The following is a 24309-nucleotide window of genomic DNA, read 5'->3' as shown; positions in this document are numbered from 1 at the left end:
AGCGTCCCAGGTGGGAGAGCGAGAGGAAGCAACTTCTAGCCAGAGAGGTCACCTCCCACTCCCCTCGCCCTCCCGACTGGCTGGAGTCGGGGTTAAAGCTTTCCTGGGGCTCCTCCAGGGCCAGGTCCCAGCAGACCCTGCAGCGGTGGTATCAGTTCTCATCTGTTTTTCTTGCTATTTTCTCCGTGGTGGGAAAGGGCTGGACCCAGGACCTTGGCTGAGGTGGGGCACGTTCTCACGGGAAGGGCTGCCTCCCGGGGCCAGGGGGAAACTCACCTCTCCCTCCACGTGGGAGAGAAGCAGAGGCTGCAAGTCCTGGCATGCACATGGGCTGGGGGTTGGTAAATGTGGCTCCCAGGTCACGGTCCAAGACCTCCCCACCCCGGCTGTGCTGGGAACTAGCCCGAGAGATGGCCGCCCGTGGGACTGCGCAGTCTCAGACCGATGGGGGGAGCAGCAGGAGGAGGCACTGAAGCCCACGGAGGCCCTGACCCTTGCACGCGGGGCAGGCTGTTCTTTAAAGATGTCATTGAAGGAGCCAGAGAGAGCCCACCACCTCCAGTATTTCCCTCGCAATACATAAAATCTCACCTTCGTGAGACACTCCTTTGGGCTAAGAATTGCCCTCCCTGCCTGTTATGTTTAAAAGCCAAGGTAACATTAACTCCATAGCATGAATTAGTTAATAGTCTGTATCTCCTGATTGGCGGTGATAACATGAAAAGACAGGTCCCTGGAGCAGTGGAGTGCAGGGGCTCCACAAGGGAGAGGAGAGCTTGAGGAATAGGCAGAAGAGAGCCAGCCTGGCTGAATGGAAAAGCATTTCACATCACAGCTGCTGCCAAAGGACATGGGTCAGGGTGGAGACCTGGGGGGTGGGGGGAGGAAGGCCTACAGACCCTGCGTCCCGACAGGACAGAGGAGGCCCTGGCTGCCCCTGCCCCCCGCCGACCCCGTTGGGGCTGCCACAGGAGAGCAGGGAGCTGACATCGTTTGATGCTGTCCACGTGCAGGCACAGACTACAGACAGCCTCTGGGTGGTTAGGTATTATCTCCTCATTTTCTAATTGCAGAAACTGAGACCCAGAGAGGTTATGAAACATGTCCAAGATCACTCAGCTACTAAGACGCAGAGACAGAATTTCTAAGACTGAGATCTGTCCAAGTCCATAGCCCATGCTGGACCCAGCTCTGCCACTCCGGGCAGACGGAGGACGAGGGGCTCTGAGGGTGGAGGCCCAGCGCGGAAGAGGGTGCCCTGGTGGCCTCACCTGCTCCAGGAGCCCCCCTGGACTGAGAGGTCCTGAGGATGCTGTCATACCTGCCCGGGAGCCTCCCTCCTCCCTCCACCCCTGACCTCTTCATCGCCCTCAGACTGGCCTGGTCACTGGCCGCCGGGTGGTTCAGTCATTGATGCTGGGGCAACTGGGCAGACAAGGCTCTCACTCTCTCATTCCTTAGACAGGTATTCACAGGGACCAAGTGGTAGCTTCAGGAACATCGACTGGAACAGGCTCTCAGGAAAGTCCCGTGCTGGAGGCAGGGACAGGGCACAGAACCACAGAGCAGTCCACAGACCACTCAGAGTGAAGACCGACCCAGTCAAACAACAGGATGCCTGAGAGCAAGTGCTGGGCGCCGAGTGCTGCTGACTGAGCCCAGTGGTGGGCAGATGGCCTCTCTGGGGGGAGATGCTGAGCTGAGGGCCACGTGATCACCAAGAGCCAGCCAGGCAAAGACCAAGAATGGGGCAGAGCCTCCTTGGCAGAAGGTGCCGCAGGTGAAGGCCCTGAGGCCGGAGTGGGCTCAAAGGACGGAGCAGCTAGTGAGGGGCCCGGGAGAGGGCCGGGGCCTGTCAGAGATGCAGTCAGGCCAGCCTCCTATGGCTGGTAGGGCCACAGAAGGTTCCAGGTTGATTCTAGGGTTAGGGTTTAGGGGAAAGCCACGTAAGCAAAGGAGTCATATAATCCAATTTCTGTTTTGAAAAGATAACTGGGCCGCCGTGCGGGCAATGTGTCGTGTGTGGCAGGGAAAAAAGAACCCACAGGGAGGCTGTTGCGCAGTCCAGGCGGGAGTGAGATGGCAGCAGGGGAGGTGGGAGAAGCGCGTGGCTTTGAGACGCATTTGGGAACAGAGAGAACAGGACCTGCTGCTGTTTGGATGTCCAGGAGAGAGAGAGTCATCAAGAGGACACTCAGGTGTCGATCCTGCCACTGGAGTGGAGCAGGGGGCAGTCACTCCCCTATCTCCCAAGGGGCCTCCCCTGACTCTGACCCCCCTCCCCGGGCCTCTGAAGTCCACACCTAACTGCCCGACACTCCTTTGTGTGCATATCTGGGCGCCTCCCCGCTCAGGGCCTTGGTGCTTCTTGCTTGTCTCCCCGAGACCTCTGGGAAGGCTCCTTCCCCCTCATTCAAATCTCAGCTCAGAGGTCACATCCTCAGAGAGCAGTCCTGACCACCCTGCAGAACAGCCCCCACCACTCTGCAGCCTCCCGCCACATTTAATGCTTTCGACAGAGCCCATCCCTTCCTGCTTCTGTCTCTCCCTGTGTATCTACACAAGTAACTATCCATTTCTCTCCAGGAGAGGGTAAGCTCCTCCAGGACAGAGCCGTTATTTGGCAGATTCATCACTGCATCCCCAGACCTGGGCAGGGTCCTCAGGCCTGGCCATCCGTTTCCGACCACTTGCTCCTTGCCGAGGCCCTGGGCATGAGGGCTGGGTCAGGGCTGGGAGGGGTATCTTTCCGCAATCCTGCGGTTTGGATCACAGGGACTGGATCCTCCATCTTCCTTCCCTCTTGCATGGTGTCTGAGCAGGAGCGATATTTTATAGCTCTGGGCCCCTCCTTCCGGCCTCGCCCCTTATCAAGGATCTCAGCCACTCGTAACTGGAAACTTGCATCTCAAGACCAGGCAGTGAGACTTTCAGACTACTAAACTACTTCCTGCAGAGAAATTCTCCTCCCGAAGGAGAACAGGAAACCAGATACCATCAAAGGCGCTGGGCGCGCTCCAGGGGCCAGACATTTAAGAGTAACTTTGCCCAAGGGAGTCTGGATCAAGGGCCCCGAGGAGGGGCCAGGATGTCTGAGTCCTAATAATCCTGCCTTGAATCTTGCTCGCTCCAGGCCCTGTGGCATCACCCACCATCTCTGAATATAAGTGTCACAAATTGCCAAAAGGGGGATCCATCTGACACCCCAGGGCCGGCCCACAGGGCTAGAGAGGAGGGCAGACACTCTGAGCTCCTGGAAAGAAGAGAGCTGGATAAATTGATTGGGTTATTAGTGTAATGGGCCTTGGAAAAAGCTCCTGGTCACTTGCTGAGGACAAATGACTCCAGACCCTGGTAGAAAAGACAATTAAGTCCGTGTATGTGATCCAGTAACACTCCCCATTCTGAACAACCTCCCCACCCTCCCTGCTCAGAGGCAGGGCCCCTTTCTCGAACCTGGGAGTGGGCAGAAGGAACACAGCTCCTGCCCTGGAAGACTCCGGCTGATGGGGGAGGCACAGCCCCGAGCAAAGGGAGCATCCAGTCTGCTGAGAAAGCAGCTAAAACACTGGCCAAAGCTCCCGACGGCACAGTTCTGCCCCAGGCCTGTGGGCCTTCTCTCCCTGTGTTCCCCCATCCTTACAAAGAGGGGTTTGGGTTTGCTCAGCAATTCTGACCCAGAGGAGGCTGCAGGGTGTGGGGTGTAGGAGGCAGGTTCTCAGATACGGAGGAGGCACATTCTCAGAGTATATTTGCCTGCAATCCCCAACCCTTTCCCCGAGTCCCAGGTTTCAGAACGTGCCTAAATAGTCCTGTGATTTGAAACAATGCCTCCTCCCCACTCCCAGCTCTCTGACCCCAAGGCCAGGTGCAGCCCCCACATCCCCATGACAGGGTGATCCTGGAGGAAGACGGTGTCTGACCTGAGCAGTAAATTCTAGAAACTGGACCCAGACCTCAGCATTTGGGCCATTTCCTGCTCTGAGATTTGGTTCTCTCCACTCTGGGGGAAAAGCCAGGATGACCCCACCTGCTATGGTGACTTTCTGACTCATCCGGTGGGACGGAAAAAAACCATCCCGTCTGCGTGCAGATCTAATGACCTGCAAGTGGCTGGTGCAGTGAGGCCCCACTGGGACGACCACGGTGGTGAAGGGGGTCAAATTCCTTTTCCTACTAAGTGGAAAGACCTGGTGCTCTGGGGGAGGAGGCTGACTGGATCATTCCCCACGGGCCTCTGGCTTTGCAGACAGTGGCCACTTACAAGAGGCGACAGAGAATCCTACAGCCTGGCTGGCCCATCAGGAGGGCCCAGGCAGGACGGGACTAGAAATGTGCAGAACTTGCCAGGCTCTAGAGAGCACAGGGGGCAGGGCCCGGGCCACCCATCCAGGTGTGCCTGCCTGTAAAGAGGGGCAGTCCTCCCTCAGAATACCTCCTTATAGTGGGAGTCAGGAGACCTGGCTCTGGTCCAGGCTCTGCCAGGAGGGAGCGAGCTGGCCTTGGGTGAGTCCCTCCCCTTTGGGGCATCGGTGTCCATCTGGATGCTGTGGGACTGATGAGATGTTTCCCAAGCTCTGGCAGGTCATGGTTCCCCTCTCTGGAAGGTGTCCAATCATCCTAGATGGAGAGCTGGGCTTGGCACCAGCAGAAGGAAAAGAACCAAACTCCTCCTCCTGTTTGGGAAGGAGGAGCCCAGAGGCAGTACAGCCCCCAAGAAGGGAGTCCCTCATCTAAGGATTTCACGCTCTAGTTACGTGCTCCACAGAGAGGAACGTCGGGTACAACTTGGAATGGAAAGAGAAATGTGTTTGTTGAGTGAGTGAGTGAATGAAATGTGCTGTGGGGTCAGATCCAAGTTCACACTGCGGCTCCCCCAGTTACAGCTTATGGCTGAGCAAGTAACAATTTCTTGCGCCTTGGTTTTGCCCTTGGCACAAGAGGACGAGAAGACTTGCTTGGCCAGTTCACTGTGACCACAAGGCTGGTGCGTGAACTTATCTAGGCCCTCAGTGAATAGGAGCAATTGAGTCCACTGGCAAGTAAAGTCAGCTCCTGAAGAGACACAAAACAGTCACTTGTCTCTCTGTGGGGGCTGGTCACAGGGCCTTAGCATCTATGCTGCAGCCAGCTCTCCCACCTAACTCAGCCTCGGTACCGAATTAGTCTGTACTCCCTGATCAGCCTGCCTAGTGTGAGCTGGGGTGGGGAGTGGGCAGGGGGTGGGAGCTCACTCAGCCCAGCACGAAACCCCACATGGGGCCTGGGGAAGCCAGACTCCCTGGCTGAGTCCCATAGGACTCTCCCGGGTAAGTGGCCAGTGTGGAGACCAGGGATGGGGAGGCAGACTCAGGGGGGCCCATGCCCTTTCTCCCACCTCCCTCTGAGCATTTCCTGAACTATCTGGAACCACGGGGTGTTCAGCACCTGCTTGAAGGCCTGTTACCATCAAGGGACCGTAGTTGAACCACACCAGAGGGACCCAGTGCAGACTCCAGAGCAACCCAAAGGCAGGAGCCCACAGAGACCAGGAGGTAGGCCTGATGCCCTCATGCCCCGAGCCTAGAGTCACTGGTGGTGCCTGGGAGACAGCGATCCTCGCCCTGAGGAGGCAACTGCTCTCATGGGCTCAGGTTCTTTCTCTGTTTCCACTGCCTGTGCCTTCAGGGCTCCCTGAGGTCACAGCACCTAGCCCTTTTCTCCAGAAAAGTTGCAGGAGACGGCAGGATGTGGGAGGAGGACAGAGAGGGCAGGGAGAGTCCTCCACTGTGGAAATCTTCCCAAAGAAAGAACACACTCCCACCCTCAGGCCTCCATTCTACAGCTTGTCCTTTTATACCAGAAAGTCCTTCCCAGGGTCTCACTTCAGTCCCTCCTGCTGCATCACAACCCAAGGGAGTACTGCTCTTGGAACCTGGAAGGAGCTGCAGTCGTATTCTCCTCTGTCCCGCCTCACATCCAGGTCAGTGGGGTTTGGAGCGCCAATAACAGCAGTGAGAACCCCAGCACTCAGCAGTTTCCCACGGTCTCTCCTCGGTGTGTCCTGACACTGTCTTTGCCTGTGTCCTACCACATGCAATTCGCGGAGCCCAGAGCCCCACAGCCTGCAGGGGCTTTTACAGGAAGTCGAGGCCAGGCCCCATCCAGGAACCAGCCCTTCCCGGCCAGCAGCCACCCAGGCAGCGCACAGAAGAGTTTAGGGACAGCTGCGGCCCTGAGCCCTGCCACCCCCGCCCCTCCAGCCCCCCTGCCCCTCCAGGATTTCCCGTCTCAGAGTCGGATGGGACAGGAGGGGCCCTGTGCAGTGGGAGGTGGGGGGCAGCCAGGTGGCCCGGGTGGCTGCAGGTGGGGCACAGATGCCCTCCCCAGGACAGCAGGCTGCAGGGCCTCCTGGATCCAGGTGCGCTGATGCCCTCCTCCTCCCCATGTGGGACAAGCAGAAAAACTCTCTGTGTTCTTCCCTGAAGGTGTAACTGCAGGGACCAAGGGCAGGAACTGGGTCTAGTTCCATGTCGGATCCCCGGCACCCACCACAGTACCCGGCACACAGCAGGCACCCAGGAATATTTGGGGAAGAAAAACAAATTCATATGAAATGCTCAGTTAAAGCCAGAGAAAGCAGGAAGAGAGGGCAGGGGATGAAACAAGAACTAACACAGCCACTAGAAACAGGCACAGACGTGGTAGATTTTAACCCAACGACACCAACATCACTTTAAATGAGAGTTGGTAGAGGGGTAAGAGGAAGCCAGTCTGGGGCTTCTTGCTCCTCTCCTCATGGCCCTCCTGCCCACATGGATAAGGCACCTTCTGTAGAGTCCTCACGACTTCCTTTCTGAGCTCCTGCCTCAGGCATCCAGCGCCAGTGCATGAAGCCACTTAATTAGGTGGTTCTAGCACAAGTCTAACCACACATCCTCCACTGCAGGACCAGCCCTTCTCACCACGGCCTTGGGTAAGGGGGGCGGGGGGCACAGGCAGCCTGTTCTCACCCTCGGGGAGCTGGGGAGCTGCCTGCACCCCGTCCTTTGCACCAGGAGAAAGGACCCACATGGAGCCACGAGCAGCGCCCCAGAGCAGGGGCCTGGAGAGGCGGCGTCTCTGAGGGTTGATCAATAAACTCATCTTCAGTTGCTTCTCCCACCTCAGCAAAGCCCTACAAATCACTCTGATCTGCCTCAATCCTGGACTGTGATGTGTGTGAAGGAGGAGGAAGCTTATTAAATCAAAGCCTTTTTTCCATCCACCACTCACAAAAACTTCAAAGGGCCGTGCTCAGAGCTGGAAAAAGAAAAGCAGATCGCTGGCAGATGGGCCTTGAGGACTCAACCAGGCAAGAATCAGGCAGAACACGCGCTGAGCTGTGGGGGCACCAAGGTGCCTTCCCTCTCCAGCTTATGCAATACCGACAATCTGGGCCATTTCACGTCCACGCAGCCCGACCACCACACCACTCCCTCCCTGACCTCCAGAGCTGGACCCATTGTCTCTAGCAGAGTTACTGGGCGGCCAGGGGAGCAAGAGGCTCAGAGTAACAGAACCCTGGCAGCATCGCACAGGCACGAAAGGACCTGGGTGTGAATCAGACTCGAACTCCCTGTGTTAGCACAGCACATCGCCTCTCAGAATCTCAGTTTCCTCATCTGTAAAACAGAGCTGATATCTGCTAACCTCCTCCCCGTGTTTCCATAGTTACCACTTCAGGTACAGTCTCCACTCCTCTTTTCACAGCCATCCTAGAGGAGGAAGCATCCTCACAGATGAGGAGACGGGGTGACTCGTTTGGGGAGGAGGCTGACGGAGGCCCCCAGAAAAAGGAAAGGCACTGTCTTGGATCATGCAGGAAATACGAATGCAAATCTCTGCCAGATCCATCACAAATCCACCTGTGTGACCTGCTTCTCTTAATGGAGAGCCACCTCCACCCTCCAGAGAGAGGAAGGGCCAGGGGCCAGGACGAGAGAAGAGAGGGAGCCAGAGGCAACCCACCACAGTGAAGGACAGCAGCACCACACAGCACCACTCGCCGAGCGCCTCCAGACCAAGGAGCCCACGTGGTGCACCCATTGGCTTGTGGGGTAAAAAGAGCAGATTTTGTTGCTGCTGTTGTACAGCTGGGAAAACTGAGGGCCAGGAAGGCCACAGCTTGGCTGGTTAGTATTTGAACTGACACTGAACCCAGGTCATCTGACTCTGGCCCAGTGCTCTTTGCAGGGTGCCCTCTACTGTGGGAGGCAGAGGGGATCCCCTGAGCCCCTCACAGGGCCCAGCCCAAGGCCTATGGGCTGCCTCTCCAGCCCACCTGCACCACTTTCCCCTCTGTGGCCCTCGTGGGATCATTTCTGCTGCTGTGATGCCGGCAACCCCGCCTGATTTGGCTCCCTGCACGTGTGATTGAGGGAGCCGTGCAAATGAGCACAAGTCAGGCCCTGGGGCCTGAGAGAAAGCAGGCGGGGCCTAAAGGAAACCAGGCAGCAGGCCAGGCCTGTGTCCACAGTAGCCTCTGCCCCAGAAGTCAGCTCTCTTAGCTCAGCCTGTACTGATTTCTCTTGCTCTCTGCAAAATCTTACGTTCTGTCTGCATCTTTGTCTGGAAGCTCCCCGAGGGCAGGGGCTGTGGTTCCCCACAGTCTGGAAACTCCTGAGGATGTGGCCAGGCGGTGGGGCAGATCACAAACAGCACTCACTTTGGTAGCTGGCAGGTAGGTGTTCAAATCCTGGTTTTGCTCCTTACTCAATGGGAAGCAATTTCAATTTCCTTCACCTCCCTGGTTCTCTGTTTCTTTATTTGTAAAATGCTGTGGACGCCAGCCTGGCAGGACTAAATAAAATTACATACACTACCGAAGAAGGCACCAGCGCTGCTCGTGACATTGAGGGGACTCAGCTTGTGGACACGCTCCCCCACGAGGCTGCATGTCTCCCTCCTCAGAACCCCTCGGGCAGCCTCCATGGCTCACAGAGGAGCTTGAGGCAGGAAGGGAGGTGCCCCAGGCACCGTACCCTGAACAGTACAGGACACACCTCACCTATGCGAAGGCTTCCTGTGCCTCCCAGCCGCTTCCCCAGGGCTGAGCTCACAATGCTGGGCCTCGGTACGGGTGTAAAGGAGCGACTCCAGACACACTGGTGGATGGGCACGTCATCTGTCCACTCCAACCACAACACAGACAGACAGATGCCATCATCCATCCCTCATCCTCCCTCCCACAAACAGCAGGAAGGGAGAAGAACAAACCCCATGATACTGGAGCGAGAAGGGGGGTTTATCTACTGTTTTCACGTACAATCCTCTCTACAGTCCCATGAGGTAGATACTGTTATTTCCATCTTACAGATGCAGACACTGAGGCTCAGAGAGTTGGCCAACATCCCAGAACAAGTAAGGAGCAGAGCCGGGGCTGAGACCAGCGTAGCTGGCCTGAGTCCCAACGCATCGGGATTCTGTGCCCCTCAGCATCCCATCCTCCATCAAACTCAGCACACACGCAGCTCCCTGGGTCCTCGCAGCAACCCTGAGAAGTCGGGCGGGGGCCGTGAGTCCCCTTTACCACCCAGAGGGACCAGGTGGCTTGTCCAAGTGGGCACAGTGGCAAACCAGGCCCCCAAATTCCGCCATCTGGTTCCCAGCCCCAAGTCTCCCTGTGAGCTGGGCAGATGGGGAACCACCTGTCCCCCAGCCTTCCTGTCCTTGATTCTCTGCACAAGCGTTTTCCTGGAACACTTTTTCCTCAAGTCTTGACTGCAGACTGAGTTCAGACTCGGCCCCGTTCTGACAGGCAATGGGGCCTGGAGAAAGTCCCCTCCCTGCCTGTGGGGACCCCAGCAGTGGGAGGAGACAGCCCTGGAGGCCCAGAGCTGCCCCGTCATTGAGGAGTTAAAAGCTCAGGGCCAGCCGCATACTGTGGATCAGTTCGTTCCCTCCCGCCAACCCCCAGGCCGCCTCCCCACCGCCTGTGGTCAGGGAGCTCTTGTCGGCTGGAGCCTCCATTCTGCTGGCACCACTGCCCGCTGGTCACGCTGGAGCCACACAGCTCACCCCCAGCAGCCAGGAGCCGTCCACAGCTCCAGCAGGTGGTAGACTGCGCGGCGGGACACGCAGAGGCCAGAGGCTTGCGCTCAAACACCACCTCCAGAAGCAAACTCGGCCCCTCCCCAGGCAGGTGGCAGAACCAGCCTCTGAGCCTCCTCACCTCCCCGTGCAGCAGCCCCATCAGTCTCTTGGGTCTCTGCTCCACTCACGCACCCCAGCCCTGCGGCCAGCCTCAGCTCCTTCTGCTGCCTCAACGCCGGCAGTCAGGCCAGCCCTTGGGCAGTGCTCTGAAACGCAGGCCACAGACCAGATAGGGGGTCAGGGTACCCCTCCCCCACATACAAACCCAGAGCCACTCACCCCATTATCCCCTCCCGTGCCGAGAGCACTGCCTTACAGACAGCCTTTGGCAGCAAGGGACTGGAGTTATGCCCACATTATAGACGTGAAAATTCTATATAAGTGATTTACCCAACATCACCGAGCAGTAAGTGTTGGAGTCAAGGCTCAAATACAGGCCTTTCCTTCATCCATTCAATCAATCGTTCAACAATTCCAGCTACACTTAGCAGCTGTGTGACTGTCAGCAAGTGGTTTAACTTCTCTGCACCTCAGCTTCCTCAGAAGACAGGGAAGATGGGAATATACTATACTAGTAATTCACAATACTATTAGTGCCTCTTCACAGAATTGTGCGAGGATTTAAATAAGAGAATCCAGATAAAGTCTTTAGCGCAGGGCCTCAAGAGTCACTGCTATTATTACCGTCCATTCAGTGGTTCACTGGGTCAGTCACTGGATACCAAAAACGGGCAGAAACTATGCTGGGCACTTGGAGATAGAAATGGATATGCTTGGACCCCACCCTCAGGTTTCTACCGGCCAGTGAAGGAGTCACCTCAGTGCAATCTGACAAGGGCTGTGTTAAAGAGGGGCATGGGGAACTGTGGGAACGTGAAGGCAAAACAAGAAAGGCTTCCCAGAGGAGGTGTCCTCTGAGCTGAGTATTAAAGAATGAGTGAGAATTGGACACACAAAAGAAGGGAGCAGCTTTCTGGGGCTGTGTGTGTGTGTGCTGTAGGTGTGCGCATGTGTTTAAGACATGGCCTAGGGCCGGCCCCGTGGCTTAGCGGTTAAGTGCGTGCGCTCTGCTGTTGGCGGCCCAGGTTCGGATCCCGGGTGCACACGGACGCACCACTTCTCCGGCCATGCTGTGGCTGCGGCCCACATGCAGCAACTGGAAGGATGTGCGGCTATGACATACAACTATCTACTGGGGCTTTGTGGGGAAAAATAGATAAATAAATAAATAAATAAAGACATGGCCTTAGATATCAAATCCCCTTCTTTTATTCTTCTCTTCAACCCCAAGGCCTGCACAGGTTAAGAAGTGACTGGCCAGGAGGCAGGGAAAGTGAGTTCTGAGCACAGGTAGAAGGACCTGTGGGGCTAAGTACGGGAGGGGAGTGACCCCGGCCTTGTGTGCCTGGACACAGTGAGCCTGCTCCGGCCTCCCGCCGCAGTGCAGCGGGGAAACTGTCTGTCTCGCCCGCCAGACTGTGGGTCTGTGCCCTTGAGGCCAGGACTGTGTCATCAGAAACACTACTGACTGGAACATGTAAACTGTGTTCCTGCGTCAAGGAGGATTCAGGGTGGGGGTGGGGCACAAACAGGAAAGACATTAGCTTGGTGGGGACTCTGGTCTGGGACTCACAGAGCAGGGACGGGGCAGGAGGGGTCAGCGTGAGCAGGCAGAGTTGAATGAAAGCCCAGGATGTTATTCTTTGACTTGTAAACATAAAAATAAAAAGCCGTAACCCCTACACACACACACACACACACACACACACACACACACACACACACACAGGTGTGCATGTGTGAATATACTCACCACACTGAGGGCCTGAGCCACCATGGCCTCCTGTCAAGCTGGCTTGCTGGCTCGTGCCCAGAACATCTGCCCCGGGGCCTGACAGCCGCTCTGAGTGGTGTCTGTGTCTCTCCCAGCCCTCCTGGGCCGCTGTCATCAGGGCAGCCCCAGGAGCCCAGAATGTGGGGGTGGGAGTTCTGTTTACCATGTAGAGGACGGCCACCACAGCAGGTGTGTCTGCTGAGCACAGCGAGTCCCCAAATACACTGAGCGTTTCCTCCCCAGAGATGGTCACGGAGCCACCAGCCCTCAGGGGAGCCCATGCTTCACTCCCTCGGACACCAGGCCCCCAGGAGCTTCACAGGATGAGGCCCTGGGGAGAACAAGGGGGATCGGGAGGGGCTGTCCACACCATTCCCTCATAGAAGCAGGAGCGTGGGGACCAGAGGGAGCCGAGCTGACGATCAGGAGACCAGGATACTCCCCCTAACTTGCCACGTAAGCTTGGGTGAGACCCTCCACCCCTCTGTGCACCCCTCATCTGTCGGGAATGTTTTAATGAAATAACCCTTCGTTTCTCAGTGCCTGCCTTTGCCCTTGTGGGTGAATATGAAGGACCCAATTGACTTCTTCCCAAGTCTCCCCCACGAAGGTCTCCTTCCTCTGCAGGAGCATCGTCTCGTTCCTTCCCCCACAGACATTCAGCCACCTACTAAAGGCCAGCCAGGCTCGTGCTGGGGACTGGAATACAACAAGCAGGACAGATACACCCCACCTCACAGTGCTTGCAACTCCTTCTGACTCAGGCCTAAACCCGGTGGGATGACAGCGGCCACATAACATCAAGCAGTAAATGAAAACCAGCTCTGATGAGGCGACGCTGTAGCAGCCTGGTTCACTGATGCCTACCACATCTCTCATCTCTAAGCCTCGACAACCTTGGAAGGAAGTATTCAGAAGCCTGTTTTGCAGAAGAGACAGAAGCTCAGAAAGGTTAAGTAACCTCTCCAAGCTGACACAGCTCTATATGTCTGAACTGCCTGCCTGGGGAGACGGTTCTCACGCTCCGTCCCACTGCAGATCGTGGTAAATCAGGGGGAGAGAGATGGCTCTCTGAAAAGGGGGTCGTTACAATTATCTAAGGAAGAGGGGATTTTCCAGACAGACCTTCCCCACCACGTTCCCAAGAGAATCGCCGCCTGTGAGTTACCACTCCAGCTGGGTGCATGTGCACGAGCACCCTCGGTTCTGCTGGGATGGAAGAAAGAGCTGAGAACCCGAGCAGTAGCCTCAGCACCCTCTCCCAGGTGGGGAGCTGAGAAGTGGAGACTGCAGCCTCGGAGAGCAGGCTGTACGTGAGAGCCCATGCCAGCCTGCCGACCACACTGCAAAGCGTCTTCGACTACAGGAGGCACAAGGAGATTGTTTCTGCCTGGAAGAGCTGACGGTGCTTCTCCAAGCAGGCCAGGGCAACAGAGACCCAGCGTGCCCCCATGCCAGCCCCAGGGCTCCCCCATCCTGCCTGCTCTGCCCATCAGGGCTGGGCCAGAGCCAGTACCCCATAACTGCCTGCTCATTGATCAACCATCCTCTCTGATGCATTAGCTGACACTGGGCCACTCCATGCCCGATGCTGGCTATGAGAAGACCCTGCTGTGGAACAGGGAGGAACAGCCTCTGTGCGGGGGATTAACAACCTACAGTGCCAGGCCACCAGTGGGCTCCTGTGATGGGGTGAGAGATGAGGCTGTGGAGGCATATGGCGTGTCCCAGGACAAGACCCGCCCGAGGGTGACTGAGGATAGACAGAGACCTGGGGGCCTTAGCTATCCCAGAAGCCACTGTGTCTCATTCTGAATGGAGCCTGGCAGGAAGAAAGAGCCTCCAACTCTGCTGTATCCTTCTGGAAGCTTTAGGGAGCCCAAACCACATATCCTTATTGCTGTGGTCCCAGCCTAAGAAAGTCAACAGCCTCCTGAGAAGCGAGGTGAGAAGACAGCAGATGGAGCAGCTGGAAGCGCCCAGAAAGCCTGCTGGGTACTCGAGGGACCCCTTCTGTGCGGCTGTGTGAGACATGAAGGTCTCATCAGCCCGACCACATGAAGGGAGGGAAGCCAGGGAAGGAGCAACAGAGGGACCACCGAGGCCCTGCCAGCACATCACTCCACTTGAGCATCTCTTAGGACCTGAATCCTTCCTTCCTTCTTCCCCTTCCCTGTCTCCAGAAATGGCGCCACCACCCACCCTGTGGCTTCAGCCGCACACCTGGGGAGTCACACCTGATTCCTTCTCCCATTTTCACAGCCAACCATTACCGTTGGTTCTGACTCTAACACACCTGAAATCTTTCCAGTTCTGTCCACCTCCACCGCCTCCTCTGCTCCCACCTGCCCCCACCCCACCACCGCCATGCGCTCCTGCGGTCTTCCCACCCACTCCAATCCACCCTCCACAGCAGGCAGGGCGACCTGATGTTAATGTGATGAATACACTGATTTTTTCAAAAGTTAAACCACCCTTGCACACATGGAATAAACTCTATTTGGTTGTGATATATTATCATTTTTATATATCCCTGGATTTGATTTGCTAATATTTTGTTAAAGATGTTTGACCTTTAAAAAATGTAATTTGGATTATGTCATTCCCTGCTTACAGCACTCAGAGGCTCCACAGTGCACTTGGAATAAAATCCAAACTCCTGACCGTGAACAAGTCCTGCCAGGCCCTCCTTAGTCCTCGGCGGGTCTCTGTGGACCCTGACGTGGTGTTTGGAGAAGCCCAAGAGAGCCAGCCTCAGAGAACATCAGGATCTGGCTTCCTCCCTGAATCCTTCTCAAGCTGTCATTATCTGCCTGTTGATCTGTGTACTGGCTCTCTCCCTGCTAGTCTCCCAGTCCCACAAGGGCAGGGACCAGGGCAACTTCTTGACCTTGATACCTGACGCCTGCCATCGAATCGGGCACTTCTGAATTAATGAAGGAACGAGCTCTCTGCCTCCACAGTGGACACGGCTGGCGATAAACATACCACCACGCTGCCCAGTCTCACTTCAGCTCCCCACTGTGAACTGGAGGCGAGCCCTTCATGCTGCCCCCAGTTACAGGAGACTTCCTGAGCCCAGTCACTCTGCACTTTCTAGAGAATTACCTCACACTCGCTACTCTCCCCAGGTCCTCCTCCCACAGCCTCCCTCTCAGCTCATGGCCTTGCTTCCCACTGCACTGAGAAGACTGAAGCACTGGGACGAGAACTTCCCCGCCAGCTCCTCTCCCACACACTCTGCCTTCCTGCCTGTCAGACGACCTCCACGCTCCCTAACGCCAATCCCTCAGTGTCCCTCCTAGGTCCCAATTCTGCTTACCTAAACAAGAATGCCACTCGAGAAATTCTCTCCTTCACCCCATCATCAGTTTTGCACCCACCACTGGATCATTTCAGTCAGGACACAAGCACAGTAATGTCCCTCGTCTTAGAAAAAGACACAAAACAAATGCCTTGTTCCCACTTCTGACAGCTACCGCCCATTACTTTGCTCTGCAACAAAATGCCTCAAGAGAGTAATCTACACCAGCCACCTTCCATTCCATTCCTCTTCTCTCTTAACCCAGGCTCAGGCTTTCTGCTCCCACCACTCCGTCCACATCACTCTCACTACATCCAACGGTAATTCTCAGTCCTCATCTCACTTGACCCATCGACAGCACTTGAAATAGCCAATCTCTTGCTTCTCCTTGATATACTCTCTACACTTGGCCTCCAGGACACCACCCTTGGGGCTCTGGGTCTTCTTCCTACATCTGTGGTTCTCCTCCAGTCTCTTCTGCTGGTGGCTCATCTCCTCCCCAACCTCTCAATGCTCAGTCCTTGTCCTCTCCTCTTCTTTACCAGCACTTTCCTTTTGGGGCATCTCATCCAGCCACGTGGATCTACATCTGATGGCTTTCACATGTATGCCCGCAGCCCAGACCTCTCTCCTGAACTCCATCCTCGTATGTCCGTCCAACTGCCTGCTCAACAGCCCAAACCCAACGCGTCTAGATCTGAGCTCCTTTCATTGCTCCCCAAACCTGCACCCCCTGCAGCCTTGCCCACCTCCGATAACGCCAGCTCCATCCCCCCATTTGCTTAAGACTAAAAGTTTGGTCATACTTAACTCTTCTTTCTCTCACATCCCACTTCCAATCTGTAAGCAAATTCTTTGGCTCCTTCTTCAAAATGCATCCAGAATTTAAACAAATCATGGTACAATGGAATTCTAACAGCCATGAGGAAGAAACAAAAACAAACAAAACCTACTGCTTCACTCAATAACACTGATGAATCTCAGACATAATTTTAAACTTCAGAAGCCAGATACAAAGAGTATATACTACTTGATTCCCTTTATAAAAGTTCAAGAACAGGCGGAATCTAATCAGTAAGCACAGTGGTTCCTTTCAGAGGGTACTGACCAGGAGGGACACAGGGGGCCACCTGGGAATGTGTGAACTCTTGATCTGGGTGGTGGTTACATAGGTATATCCATATGTAAAAATTTATTGAGCTATACATTTAAGATATGCACTTTACTGTATGAACATTTTACCTCAATAAAAAGAAAATGAAAAGTTAAAATTTGAAAATGCACATCCAGAATTAATCAGTTCTCACCACCTCCCTCTCCTCTCACCTGAATTCCTGCATAGCTCCCAACCAGTCCCCTGCTCTACCGTTGTCCCCACAGTGCATTCTCGATGCAGCAGCCAGATTGAGCCCTGAAAACCCCCATCAGACCATGTCACTTCTTTGCTCTACACCCTGCAATGGCTCCCCATTTCCCTCAGAGTAAAAGCCAATGTCCTTCCAGTGGCCTCCAAGCGGCAGCTCCTTATCTTTCCAGCCCTGCTCCCCCTCGTCTCTCCATCCTGGCAGCACAGACCTTCTTGCTAGTCCCCAAACACAGCAGGTACATTCCTTCCCTAGGACCTTCGCTCTGTTTGCTTCCTCTATGTGGAATGTTCTCCAACATCTGCGGGCGTAGTTCCTCACCTCCAAGATTTTGCTGAAATGACACCTTCTCCATGGAGCCTCGTTGACCACCTCATTTAAAGGTGCAGCCCTTTCTCGCCACCCCTCCGGTCATTCCCAGTCCCATCCTCCTGCTCTTTTTTCTTTCCTCAATAGCACACTTTACCTTCTAACACACTACAGACCAGGTGTTGTGTTTATTCTTTGGCGTCTGTCCTCCACCCATTAGAACGCAGAGTCACCTTCTTCGTTTGTTAATGAAATGTGTCCCAAGTACCGGGAATAACGCCCAACATGTGTGAGGGACTCGGCAAGTATTGCTGAATGAAGGAATGGACAGATTTATCTGTACTGGGACTAGTGACCAGTTGCCCTTCTCTCCCACAGGGCAGAGAAGTTCTGGAGGCAGGCGGTGGGGAGACAGTCCCAAAGGGCCTGTCCATGTGCCCTGGGCCACAAAGTGAGGGTGTGGAGTCGGGTCCAGCTGCCCAAGCAAGGCAAGGTGGCAGATGCCAGCACCACGCCTACTACAGGCAGGTGGGCCACCTTGGTCTGTAGGAATCCACAGTCCCAGCAGCGGCTACGAGCCCCAGACAGAGGTGGAGACAGAGCAACCTGCCCATCTCTGTACCCGCAGGCCCAGCAAAGTGCCTGGTACACCACAGGTGCTCAAAGTGCGTTTACGACATAGATAAATGCATGTCCAGCTCCCTAACCCCATACCTCTAATCCTGCTGGGGAAAAAATCTCCAGGGTGAGGAGCAGTGCAGGAAAAGGGGCCTGATCTCCGGTCCTTTTGGGTCAGGAAGGCCCCCTGCTGGCTGCCCCATCTCCCTGCCCCCCGCCCCAAGCCAGTGCTTCCAAGGGGACATGAACGCGAAGGCCCGCCCGCCTGCACCCTTCCTCGCCCATCCCACCACCTTTCTCTGTTCTGCAGCAGGTGCAGCCTCCTCTGGGTTTGAGTTTAAGCAGCTGAAGTGGGGATCCATGCAGCCCAACGAGCGGTGTGTCCTCAATCCTCTCTCCTCTGCACCCACTCTGCCAGATGGGGCCAAGCTCTTGACCTAGGGACTGCCTTCCTCACCAAAAGGCAAAAAACAGGACGCCCAGGCCTCAGGGAAGAGAGACAAGCAACCTGGACCAGACCCAGCGCAGACAGCCCTGCCCTACCTGGCCCGGAAGGCACCTCCAGGGACCTGCAGCTTTGTTGAAATTGGGCAGGAGGAGGGGAGAGAGCTGGGAGATATTTAACCTCATGAGAAAATTCCTGCAGATAGAAGCTGTACATACACCACGAGGCACCACCCAGGGCTCCAGGCTGGGCCCTGACCCTACAAACAATGTGAATTGTGGATATCAGTGCAGTGTTATTTGTAGTAATAATCCAAATAGCCAAAAATATGAGTAAATAAAATATGATAATCATTTACTAAAGAACTGTTCACAGCCTGCCTACTGTGTGCCAGGCATGGGGGATCCACGGGTCTGTATACAGATGCAGTCCTGGCCCTTACAGTGCTTGCCAAGCCCGGAAAACTACCCAGACCCTGAGGGGTGGGGAAGCAGAAGTAGAAGCAACCTGAATACCTAACAGAGGAAATTAGCTGGTCCGGGTGGGGAGCGGTCCGAGAAGGCCTCCCTCGGAGAGGCGGTTTTAACTGAGACCTAGAAGATGATTAAAAGACAATCCAACGTTATACCATCATAAATGTCCTTACAAATTAATTTTATTGACATGGGGAAATGCTTATAATATAACATTAAGTGAATAAAATGGGATATAAAACCACAGATGCTCTCAACAATGTAAAAATAATAAATCCACAGATAGATAGATAGATAGATAGATAGATACGCATGGAAACATTCTCTGGACACCAAAATGTTAACAGTAGTTATCTGTAGGTGGTAGAATTACTGGTAATTATATCATCATTATTCTTTCCTACTTTTCCCAAATTTTTAACAATAAACATGGATTGTTTTTATGCTCAGAAGTAAATACCAAACGTCAGGGTGCGGCTCCAGGGCCCCACCCACAACCCCCAGGGTAGAGGGGTCTCTGGAAGGCACCTTGGCCACCCCCCTGACCCCAGCAGCGCTCACACCTGGGCAGGAGGCTCCCTGGAAGCCATTCCAGGGCCAGCCGGGGAAGCATCCACCCTGAAACTAATCCCGACCGCTCTCTACTAGAGGTCTGGCCCCTTGCTCAGCGCATCTTCAGCATAACCCACCTGAAGGCTGCTCCTAATTCCAGCAAAGAAATGACCTCTTCAATCACAAAGTGACATCCTCCCATCACTTCCCCTCTAGGCCCACCAGTAATTTGCTGACATCCTGTGGAGGCCGCATTCCTCTGCTCTGTTCCTTGAGGAGGGGTGAGAGTTAACAGCTCCTCCTGCCCCAGCCTTGTACGTCAGAGGATCAGAGGCCGGGGTCAAGGGCCAGGATTGGGAGGAGGAAAGAGCTCCTGGCTGAGTGACCTTGAGCACATTGGACCCCTGGCCTCTGTTTCCTCTTCTTCGAGGACAGAGTCGGGCCTCAGGGCTGGCTGCTCTGCTCTCTGTCTCCAACACTCTGGGCCCACAACTCATCCATCCATCCAAGCAGATGGCACCACTGGAGAGCAACTGTTCTGGAACCCTGAGGCCACAGACGGTGGTGGGGCACAAGCACAGGAGGCACTTGAGCTGTCAGGAAAGCCCAGGCTGGCCAGGGTGGGGAGGGCTAAATCGATGCAAAAGCAACCCATGCTCTCATCTACCAGATTTCTCTCCCTGCCCAGCGCTGGTCCTGCAGCCAGCATCCCCCACTCCCTGCTGCGCTTCCCGGTCAGCAGCCCAGCTGGGCAGGCCTCCAGCTGTGGGCAGAGGCAGGGCTGCCAGGGGCTCAGGGCCACTGGAGTGAAGGTGAGGGGGGAGGAGCGGCACCGGGCATGGGCTGAGCAGATCGCAGAGGCCATTGGCAAAGATAGGAGGAGGAAAATCACCCCACTGACAGCCTTGAGGAAACTCCCCCACGACTCCTACAGCTTCTTGGGGCTGACTCAAGACACGCAGGGGCTCACTGGTTAGAGGCATCTGTAAGATCTGGATTCAAGCCCTGTCTCTGCTCCTGACAATACGCTTGAGCAAATTAGTGAACCTCCCTGAGCCTCAGACCTCAGTTTATCTATAGAAGGGTCTACAGCAATAACCTCCATTAGTGAGAGGCTAGGAGCATTAATGAGAGAAACATAAAAGAAAAAAACACAGCATTGTGCCCAGCTCATAATCACTAGGAGCTGAAAAACACAGCACAACACAACCTTCCCAAGATCTCAGTACGGCATTGGCAGGAATCATGACAAGGACGGGCCGTGGAGAGAGCTGAAAGGAGCCCGGAGACCTCGAATGGTTTAACAGATGAGAGGAAAAGGCTCAGAGAAGCTGACTAACTTATCCAAGGTTGCACAACTAGTTAGTAACAGAGCAAGGTTCCAACTCCGGTCTTTCTGACTCCTACACAACCCCCACCCCTCCATCCCAACGCACCGCATCTGGCCACAGACGGCCGTGCTCAGGCCTCCTTCCACAGACAGGGCTTTGGTCAGGGATCCCCTGTGGGCACTCCGCCCCGTAACCGGCCCCCTGGTGTAAGCACAGATCACCACCCAGAAACTGGGGTGAGGGAGTGGAGGGGTGAATGCTGGAGATCCCCCAGCAGTAGGAGCTGAGGGAAGAGGATATCAACTACCAAGCACGTGGTGGTGCTATGCAAACACACACAAAATACTCGTAAATGACCTCAGGTTATTGATGAAGCAACAATTTGAGCTGGTTTTTGGTAACTGGGTCACGTGACATGATATGAACCGTTTCTCTCTCTTGGCTTTCTGCCAAGTGGAAGGAACTAAAATCTGCAGTTGACTGACCAAACCATGCCTCCCCTGACAGGAGGCCTGGCTGACTCCTGTCACCCAGATGCCCTATACCTGCCTCTCCAGCAAGGTGTCATGTCAGTACCACGCCCTGGTGCCCAGGGCCACATCCACATCTGACTGCTCATCAGGGCAGGGAGCCTGGCGCCTGGGGACCTCTGGCTGAGAGGCATTCTCCCAGTCCAGCAGCCGGCTGACTCCAGCTGCCCAGAGGGGAGCAGCGCATGCCCTCCCTCCTGCAGGGGGACCTGGGCAGTGACAGGCAAGGCCTGGAAGGGCCCATCTCCTCAGCCCCGTCTCCAGAATCCCAGCAGCCTTTCTCTAACCCAGGAGAAAGGCTCCTCTCCGGGGGGCAGGGCACCTCCAGCACTGCTGGCGTGTGGCTCTAAGGAGCCGGCTGGAGCCGTGGGGCAGTGTGGTCAGGGCCCTGCAGTGGACTGACACCTGAAGAGCCGCCTGAGGCTCGGCTGCGTGAGCCCCGAAAACTCACCCAATTCACCACATTTCCTGAGTGTCTGCCGTGTCCCAGACCCCGTGTCGGGCTTTCTGGAGAACTTGCAGAAACAGACAAAATGCTGCCCCGGTCACTGCCCTGGAGGCACGGACAGTCCCCCGGGGGGAAAGAGCACCTACGGAGAGAACTTCACAGTGATTGGACACCTCCCTGGAAACGTGAGGACATGTGTGCATGCGCATGTGTGTGCGTGTGTGTGCATGGGGGGAGTGCGTGTGCATGGGAGCATGTGTGTTGCTGTTTAAGAACATGAGTCAGGGGGCAGGGCTTGCCTACCCAGCCCCACCGTGAGCCATGTGTTAACAATGATGAACCCACCATGTACAGCATGCACAAAACAAGCCAGACGGCACTAAGTGCTTTATATGGAGGAGTTCATCATATTTTTCCAATCATCCTAGGAAGAAGGTACTATTATTAATGTCCCCTTTTATAGATGAGGAAATTGAAACTTAAAGAGGTTGACTTTCCCAAGGTCACAGCAAGGACATGAACCCAAGTCTGTATTCTTAGCCTCTATGTACGCGCCCCTCCAGGGCCCCTCAGCCCTCAGAGCACAGCTCCTCAAGAGCCCCCAGCTCCTCAAGGCTGGAGCAGGGAGCAACAGAAGCCGCCTCCTGGAGGAATGGGCCTCCTGTTCCTGCCAGCACAGCCAGCCCATCCCCACAGGGCAGGAAGGGCACATTCTGCAGCCCATGACCTCTGTCACGTGAGGCCCAGGCCGTGGCTCACCTTGGCAGCCACTCAGCAGACTGAATTTCTTGAGCAGCCTTCCTTCATCTGCATATCTGGTGAGTTTCCTAATGTGGCAACATTTTGTGATATGGCCGAGGCCCCGCCCACTCTAATGGGTTGAAACCCATCTGCACAGCCCAGCCACCACCTGGGAGTAACAGCAGCAGGAAGGCCCCTCAGCCGCTGAGCTCATGGGGCTTCTGTGCTGCCTTCCATGCCTCCTTCTCCCCTGAGCAGCAGTCTTCAGCCCACCTCCCCTGGAAACTGAAAGTTGTAAGGGAGGTAGACAGCAGGGAGCCTGTCATCGAGGTGCTGGACCATGGGGGAGTCAGAAAGGAAGGTGGGGAGTGGGATCAAGGTCTGCTTCCAACCAGCTTCAGGAGACCCTCTGGGTCTTAACTGCCACTTTACCACCTCCCACCCCACCTCCCTTACAGGATCATGGTGGGAATTGGGAAAAATGCTGCATGAGAAAGCTTTGAAAAGTTAAACATGCACAAATGTAATGCAAATGGGAGAAACATGGGTGTCTAGGCCTGCCCAGGCAAGATGCCAAGTGAGGCCAGAGGCCCCATGTCCCAGGTGTGGAAGCTACTCTGGGACGGCAGGTGCCAGAGATGGCCACAACCGCTGGGAGAAAGGGAATCTACTGCTGACAAGACTTAAGGAGGGGCAAGAACGTTGCACAGAAGTCTCCCGGCAGGGCCGGCCCTGGCCGTGCGCCCAGGCATTCGCTGGCACTTGGTGGCCCCAGCACTGCCTGGCGATGAGATTACAGCCTGGAGGGCCCGGGCAAGGAGCCCCAACATGGACTGGACACTGCATGAGGACTGCCGCCATCAGGCCGCCCACCCTGGTGCTGCCTGGACGTGCACGAGCACCCACGTGGTGCTGACACACGGTTTGCACAGAACAGGAGGCAGAGAGCAGGCGCCCACATTTCTCCCTCCCTCTGCAGCAGAGATCCCATAAGTGGAAGTTGGGCAGAGATAATCAGACAGCTTGGGGTCACCAGGACAGCCCTGGAGGCTGGAGCTGGCTGGCACAGAGATATCCAGAAAACAAGACGATGAGTGTCTTCAGGAAGCCTGGCCAGGCCTCGCTGGAGAGACAGCACTCCTGGCCCCGCTGTGCCACCCTCGGCACAGCCTCACTGCACCCTGCAGTCTGCTCTGCCCTTCCACGTCCCTGGGCTGCGGGAGCACAGCTCCTTCCCCCCCAGGGCTCACTGTGACTGTCTTGGTGGCAAACCTCAAGGGTGGCCAACGCTCCAAACCCCGACTCCAGGCTGGACAGGCAGCCTCAGGTTCCCTGGCCATGTCAGGAGAACAGCAGCAGCTTCAGCTCCAGGGCCCTGGGCTCTGCCAGGTTCCCCTTCCTCCAGCCACCAGCCCCTCCTGCCTCAGCTGCAGCTCAGCCTGGCGCTCAGAGCAGAGGACAGGCAGGCAGAGTGCGGGCTGGGGCGCAGTGGCCCAGAGAGCATCTGGCTGACGTGGGGTCTCACACTCTACCTGTTATCCTTGCTAGATGGCCATCAAGCCCCCCAGTGTGGGGCACAGCGGGTCCCTTCAGCTGCTCTGGACTCACCGGAGTGGGATCTTGACGCGGAGGTAGCGGTCCACGGCAATCGCCAGCAAGGCCAGAATGGAGCTCTGGGTGAGGATGAGGACGGGGCAGGCCACCATGAGGCAGGTGTGGAAGTAGGTCTGTGGCCCAACGTTGATGAGGATGGCGAGTGGGATGACCAGAGCGCCCACTGCCACATCAGCCACCGCCAGTGACACAATGAAGGAGAAGGTGGCGTCCCGGAGCGCCTGGTTCACCTTCACTGCCCAGATCACCAGCACGTTCCCAGGCACGGAGACCAGGGCGATGAGCACCTCGATGCCAATGTAGGCGGCCTGGAAGGCTGAGATGGAGGGCGGCATGGCGGGCACAGGCCAGGCACATCAGCAGACAGGCAGCGAGGGGCACAAGGCAGGCACCTGTGGTCACGGAAGCCTGGGGTGGGGTGGGGAGCCCAGGCAGCTCTGCAGCCCCCGCGCCCTGTGGGGACATGCCCCACTTGGCACACGTGGTGCCTGCCCAGGCTGGCGGGGTACCTGGCCCTTTCACTGCCTAATCTTTGTCCCCTCCCCTTATCATCCCCAGAGGTTCCATTCAGCAACTTAAAATAGCAGCGCTCACTCCTCCACTGGCTTTTTTATCAGGTGTGAGGCAGCTCCC

The 24309-nt window shown here is 55.9% G+C and overlaps 1 protein-coding gene across 1 annotated transcript in view; it reads right to left on the bottom strand.

The window, feature by feature from the left end:
• ADORA1 (adenosine A1 receptor) overlaps positions 1-24094 on the bottom strand; it is a 28607-nt gene extending 4513 nt beyond the window's left edge. Inside the window, exon 1 of the mRNA XM_058533866.1 lies at positions 23671-24094. Within this exon, the coding sequence (XP_058389849.1) occupies positions 23671-24011 (341 nt within the window). The 5' untranslated portion in view covers positions 24012-24094. The remainder of the gene's footprint in view (positions 1-23670) is intronic.
• Between the last annotated feature and the right edge of the window lie 215 nt (positions 24095-24309).

The sequence above is a fragment of the Diceros bicornis genome, chromosome 38 (genome assembly GCF_020826845.1).
Source record: "Diceros bicornis minor isolate mBicDic1 chromosome 38, mDicBic1.mat.cur, whole genome shotgun sequence".
Classification (NCBI taxonomy): Eukaryota; Metazoa; Chordata; class Mammalia; order Perissodactyla; family Rhinocerotidae; genus Diceros; species Diceros bicornis.
Note: the sequence above shows the minus strand (reverse complement) of the source record. Positions and strands in the feature narration are given on the sequence as shown.